This window comes from Euphorbia lathyris, chromosome 8 (genome assembly GCF_963576675.1).
Source record: "Euphorbia lathyris chromosome 8, ddEupLath1.1, whole genome shotgun sequence".
NCBI lineage: Eukaryota > Viridiplantae > Streptophyta > Magnoliopsida > Malpighiales > Euphorbiaceae > Euphorbia > Euphorbia lathyris.
This window is the reverse complement of record NC_088917.1, coordinates 28579228-28586479: the sequence shown is the minus strand read 5'-3', so window position 1 is coordinate 28586479 and position 7252 is coordinate 28579228. Positions and strand designations below refer to the sequence as shown.

Sequence of the window (7252 nt, the reverse complement as noted above, 5' to 3'; positions counted from 1 at the left end):
TTTAGGTAAGTCACCATTAGATATATGAGAAGTCAATCTAAGGAGAAGTCACCATTAGATCTAAGAGAAGTCAAATTCACCTTAAATATTTAGGTTGATAAATAGAATTACAGTAAAACCTCTATATAGGAATAACTTCTATTTTGTTTTAAAAAAACTCGGTCCCAATTTGGTAATAACTTCTATTACCAAACTCTATTTAGTAACAACCTCCCAATTATTATACAGAGTCCTAAGTCTATTCATATATAGAGGTTTTACTGTATAAATAATTTTCTTACTATAAATTAGTGTTTAATATGTGATATTTTTCTATGACCTTCAAAAAAAAAAAAAAACGCATATACACATCTAGCATAAGACTTTATCAATACATCAAAATATGTTTAAAATGATGAAAAATATTCTTAATTTTTTTTATTAATACACAAAAAATTAAAGACAAAATAGCTTAAAGCATTATTTGACCTTTAATTTATAAAAAAATGTTAGTGTTTGCAACTTGATCTAAGATTTAGTAACCTTTAGTCCATAGCTTATCAAAATCAATAATTTTTATTATTATTTCAGATATACCTCCTCACGTGAATATATGGTCTAAAAAACTCTGCTACCATGTAAAGAAATTGGTTGAACTAAAAATATAAACTAATAGCTAAATACAAAGAATAAATTTTATTATTATCTCTGATATAAACAAATTTAAATAGGATTATCATAAGGAAATTAAATAAATTTACACAGTAGAACCGATAGGTAACAAATAAAATTCAAAATATGTGGTAAATAAATTTAAATGTGTAAAATTTTACACACATTGATTTTGTACGTTGACCCGTCTAATACACTTAAGTCTATTCTTAATGGGTTGGATTTAGACATGCATATTTTGTGTTTAATTTGACCCGGTCCGAATCTACTCAAACCCACACATTAAATGATTTGGACTTAAAATTTGTCACAAAAGCACAAACTAGATCCTTTTATATATATATATAAAATTAAACTTTATTATTATTATTTTACTAGTTTAATATTTGATAAATTACAGTTTCACACCATATGATAGTATACAGCGCAAATGTATTCACTTTTAAAATACAAAAACAACTCTTGTGCAGCGATACTTTTTTAATAACATTACTTTTTTTTTTTTGATAATTTTTTAATAACATTACTAAAGTCACAAGTTCAATAAAAATGGATAGAGTATACATTACACTTGCACTATACTATGATTACAAAACATCTATTTCATAAAATTGATTCATATTTTAAGTAATTGATCCTTATTTTTTTGTAAACTACTCATAGTTTAATTTCAACTTTATTTAATTTTTTAAATATAAATACATTAGTTTGACAGATAGAGCCGGGCTTGGAAATTAGCTCATTCTAGCCTATATCGGCCCAAACCCGATGCGAATATGGTACATGATGGGTTGGTTTTGAACAAGATAGTGACATGTTAAACCCGGTTTAGGTCAGATCTACCCAACCCATAGACAAGTCTACTTCAAAACAAAGAGTTCAAAATTAAAATTGCTTAAAATATTACTTTTATCAGATCTATCACGAAAGATTTAAATGCTATTGTAGTCAACATTGAAAAAGACCAACATGTTAGTAAAGTTTGAAGTTCATAGGACATGAAAAAAGTCTGGGCAAAATTGAGAGGCATGAATGTAATATACCCTTTTATAGTCTATTGACGACTTTATATTTGTAACCAAAAGAAATAAATAATTTGTAAGTGGACATTGTGGAGTAAAGGACGAATTAGGGTCCATGTGATCAAAACAAAGATAATACATAGTCCAAAATCTTATTTGGTTGTTTTTCTAATTTGGTTAATTTTGAGTTTGTTAACATCTCTCCATCTTATTCTAAATCTGTTGTCCCATTACATTACTTGCGTTTTCATCCATGCCAAAAACTGCAAAACTGGTGGTGACCATGAATATTGGTTGTGCCCCTCCTGTTTACTGTATTATGAAGGTAAAACAAATTTAAGCAGAGGAGAAACAATTTCAAAAATATAATTAAAAGACAGTAATCTTCTAACAGTTAAATATCCTGTGAGTTTGCCAACATCCCATGTATGTTCAGGAGTAATCATACAGTGAAATGCTTTTGTCATCCGACACACTAGCAAGACGACCAGCTCGGACACCACTGCTGCCTGGTGGTCGAAAAGCTACACTCCAAACTTGGTCACTGTGGTTGCTCATTGTCTGCACAGCAGCCCTCATGCTAAGATCCCATAGCCGCACGGTTCTATCACTTGACCCTGTTGCAATAGCTGCTCCATCAGGGCTCGCGTCAACGCTCAACACCCAACTTGAATGGCCTGACATTGCTGTAACCAGACTCTTCCCTTCGGCATCGTACATGTGCACATGAGCATCATCTGATGCAGAGAAGAGTACTCGAGGATCTGTAGGAGAATATACAAGAGAACGCACAGGCATGAAATGGCCTTCCAGATGGTGCAGTAGTTTCCCCCGTTCTACATCAAAAACAGAAATGGTGCCGTCCATTGAGCCACAAGCAAGTCGTCTCCCATCAGGACTCCATGCAACTGATAAGACAAATTTCTTGCTGCTATTTTTATCAGAGGGCTTCTGTCCTTCTGGACGTGGAACGGATAGAGTGGTATCCAATCTCCATGTGCTAGTGTCCCAAAGCTTGACTGATGCACTCCCCCCGCCAGCTACTGCAAGAGTTGTACCCTGTAGGTAGAGCTATTGTTAGCATTTGTTGACTGCAAATATAAAACAGATGACATGATTTTCCATGTTCCAAATTTTGCAGCACATAATATCAATTTTACATGTGGCAGCACCATAGCTACCTCTACAGTATATATCAGTTTGTGCGCGATATACATTTGTTTTAAGAAAAATAATTCATGCCCAAAATGCAATTTTCCACACACGCACAGAAAAAGCAGACCTCGTCATGGAAAAAGTTACAGAAACATCAGATAACAACTATGTCAACACAGAAAAGGCTTCAAATCGCAAGCATGCACGTCTTGCTGCCTCATTTGTGATATGAATTAATATTTCAGGTAAGATAAAAGTTCAACTTGGCGTCAAAACAACTGGTGATGGCACAAGCTGGCACTGAAAGAATGAAACAAGAAGCAAATCATCGCCTATATGAGGCTCATAACGACAGCAAAGTTTACATTGACAAGGTGGGTGCATTGTATGGACGCCTGAGTAAGAGGGTCATGCAGTGCACAACCAATTGGTAAAAAGCAGCGGTGGTGAAGCTCTTAGCCTGTTGGTTGAGAGCTTACCTATGATCCTAGAGGTCACGGGTTCGAATCACATAGGGTGGGATGGGTCGAGGGTTTTCCTTTGTCTTTAATGTAATCTTCCTTTGTTTAATGTAAGTGCATTGCGCACAACTTTAAAAAAAATGGTAAAAAGCAGCGGAGAGGCACCTAAAACGTATAACCTAATCCAATCCAATTTTTTTATACTGAAACTCAAACACAAGAAACGGAGCAGGATAAGGAAACTACCAACTCACCCAAAGCAGAAGCTTCACTTACATGCAGTTAACAGGACAAAAATACAAAACAAGAAAACTACTAGTATAAACAAGTTTACTACTTCAACAAAGAACTAGGTTTAAGAAGCTTCAATGCCACCCGAACAAAACCCCCTTTTATTCATCAGAATTTCAATTTTGCAACTCATATATCATATCTTAAAGAAATTTAAGTCATACAACTCCCAATACACGAAATCTTAAAGGCCAAATAATTCAAGTAGGCATCAGCTATACTTAACATCACCAATGTATGAGATGGAGGGAATAAAGGAGGAGAGATGACAAGCTAACTATTTTGCTTGTCTGATGAATTCATAAACCAAAAAAGTGAGTTGGTCAAAACATTTATTTAGATTAGATCACCTACTACTAGTTTAGGAGGTAGGACTCCCTCATCCATTTTTTTTTTTGGCACAAGGACAAGCAATGTAAGTGTTTGCACCATAAATAATTTTTTGGCTTTACATGATTTTTAAATGTATTAATAGGCCTAAATTAGGTTTAAGTCGATTTTTCAATAGGTGAACCTCAAGGGAAACATCTAAGGTAAATCAAGAGGAAATCAGAAGGCCATTTAACATTTTTTAACATGTGTTTCGTGAGCCAATTAAAAAGCAAGAGAAAGTGTACTTATCAATTCATCGTGGAAGTTAAAGCTGGAGCAGGTACTCAATATGGAGAAGCATGAAGTTACCCCAACATCTATAAAAGGCAGAATTACGATTTAAAAAAAAAAAAGACAACTCAACACGCCCAAGCAAAAATCTAGCAAATTATCCCTAGACTTCAGCATTTTTAAATTTCTCAGTTATTTTCCTAGTTTCAATTTTCAGATCCAAAAGTTCTTTCATTTCCCAGTACCATTTTATTTTATTTGTTCTTTAATCATTTTATGTAAGGTCGGTATCGTTTTGATAATTGAATCCTTTAGAAATTTTCGGTCTTTTTATTTCTTACAATCGCTTGTTACGTAGAAGTTGGAAAGCGCACTCAATTTCATTGCATAGTTCGAGAATACTATAATTCTCTGGCACGCCGGCGATTTCCCAGGAAAGAGCCAAACAGAAAGGAAGCAGGTTTGCAAAGTACATGAAAAGGAATGGATAATTTAGGTTTATATGACCAACAAGCAAAGCAGCTCAATAAAACAAATATGTTGAGTTCTCCTGCAACAAGAAGATCAATTACAAATGACCAATTGATCAATTTCTCTTCAAAAGATCATCCTTCAGATTTATTTCTTTGCAAATTTATCACCGGAGAGTTTAAGTAGAAACCATTAATGGATGTAAAACCAGCGAGAAGTAATATGTCCTACTGAAACTTCTAACCAGCTAAATGAATGATCTATAGCAGCTACAGAGTATCAGATTTAATAAAGCAATTTTCCACTTTTCAGTAATTCAGTTTCAACTATAGCCTTAGATGTTCAAATTGGAAACAATTTTTTCAAATTAAGCAGTAGAAACTAAATATTAATACGAAAATCCAGCGGTTTCTTTCCACAATTTATAATACCTTGGAATTAAACTGCATTTGCCAAACTTCCGAAGGAGGAGCTTCGAGAGTTGCAATGCTAGCATTAGTATCAACATCGAAGACTCGAACGAAGCTATCAAGTGAAGCGGAAGCAGCAATGACGCCGGAAGGATGGGCCGCCACGGAAACAACACCGAGGCAGTGGCCAGTGTTGGTGTGGTCGAGGATAAGCTCATCGGACCTCCAAAGCTTGACGGTCTCGTCGAGCGAGCCAGTGAGAAGGAGAGCCGGTCTTGAGGGAGTAGCAGGAACCCAAGTGGCCGCCCATACAGATTCGTCGTGTGCGTTATCGATCGATTTGAGGCCTGCGAGTTTCATTGATCTGAGTATTGAAGAAAATAACCTAGAACTGAACTGAACTGGGGCGCTTGTGTTTCAATTTGTGAATTTAATTGCAAATCTTGATTTACAATAGTTTTCTACTTTTCCGAGATGTATTAAGAGTGCTCAAACTCAAGCCAAGACAAATACGTTTTTCTTTTCTCCATAAAATCCTTTTCTTTTTACTTAGGTTTAGTTCCAATCTTCGAACTTTTAAATTGTTTTGATAGGTACATCAATTTGTATAAAATATTTAATTAGCTTCTAAATTTTCATAAAATATAATTAATTGAACATCCAGTCGTGAAAAAGTAAGTTAAATATGGAAGATATATTATACGCGTTTTAAAAAAAGTAAAACGATTAAGATTGGACTATGCGATTTTAATATTAGAGAAGAAAAGTTTTATAGTTGAGCAAGTAATAACTTTATTTTTAATCTATTTTTGAATTATGCAATAACATTCTAAGATGCGTAGAATACATCTTATGCATTTAACTTAATTTTTTGGAACCAAATGATCAATTGATTACATTTTATTTTACACAAGTTCAAGAGACTAACTGCATATTTTATATAAGTTTAGGGCGCTATCAGAACATTTTAAAAGTTCAAAGTGCCAAAAAAAATTTTTAGACAAGTTCAGGGATAAATGATGTATTAAGCCTTTTACTTATAACGAACAAAACCAAAAATTACAGTAATAATAAAATGAAAATTACCTTTATGTCTTGTTTTTACATGGTTAAATAAAGAAGGTAAGAAGAATAATTAAGCCCTTAAACTTTGACTGTTTTAAGGATTAAGTCCCTGATCATTTATTTTTCTACATTGAGTCCTTAATCATTGATTCTATTATGAATTAGTCCCTTATTTAACTTCTTCGTCGAGTTTGTACTGCATACATCATTAGGGCGATTCGGCTTGTTGACATGGACAAATAAAAATAAGGATTCCTTAACTAGAAGAGATAAAAATTAAAAACTAAAACGAAATTATAAAAATTAATTTCCAGTATATTCTTCCAAACTAGATTTTTTCCTCTTCCATTTTGTAATTTTCAACATCAGAATCGCCAAATCGATCTTCTCATCTCCTAAACTCGATGGAAAAGTTAAATAAGGGTCAAATTCATAACAAAATCAATGATCAAGAGCTTAATGTGGAAAAATAATTGATCAGGAGTTTGATCCTCAAAACATGTAAAGTTCAGAGACTTAATTATGCTTTTATTTGGTTCCCCTGCACTCTATTTATTTAGATGTTTGAAATCGAAAATTTGTTTTAATTTTTTTTATTGGGCTTCATCCAATATTATGAATTTGTAAAATTGAGTTGCGTATCTATAACGTTTTTTGTTTTACTCTGTCTTCACAATAAAACCATTTGTGATTGATTGGTGGAATAATGAAAGCATTTTATTAGATACTTTTTGGTAATTTTAGTAACCGATTTATTGTGGTAACCGTTTTGTATTTAAACCAAATATAAATGGATAAATTATAAAACTAGATCAAATGGGAGGTCCATTTACATATTTAACCCATTTACTCAATCTACTATATATCTAGACTGATTTTATATGACTTTTCCATAATACCCCTAACCTTCCCACTTTCCCCTTACGCGAACGTTCTCTCCCCTCTTCTCCTTGAAACAGTTGGCAGCTCCTCCATTAATGATTCCAAGACTTTTGATCTGCATATCTTCCTTCAAATTGCACGAAATCTGCACAATTTCTCCAAATCACAATGTATTTCTCTTCTTCCTCTCTTCCTCTCTTGATTCTGCAACTTCCTAATCTTAGAAAACGAAGTCATTGTT

The 7252-nt window shown here is 33.4% G+C and overlaps 1 protein-coding gene across 1 annotated transcript; it reads right to left on the bottom strand.

Moving 5' to 3' along the window:
* Positions 1–2016: 2016 nt before the first annotated feature.
* On the bottom strand, positions 2017–5583 carry LOC136204061 (WD repeat-containing protein VIP3). The gene is made up of 2 exons (XM_065995246.1): positions 5086–5583; positions 2017–2732 (listed from the first exon to the last, which is right to left on the bottom strand). The coding sequence occupies exons 1-2, from the start codon at positions 5422–5424 to the stop codon at positions 2106–2108; spliced, it is 966 nt and encodes a 321-aa protein (XP_065851318.1). The 5' UTR covers positions 5425–5583; the 3' UTR covers positions 2017–2105.
* Positions 5584–7252: the final 1669 nt, after the last annotated feature.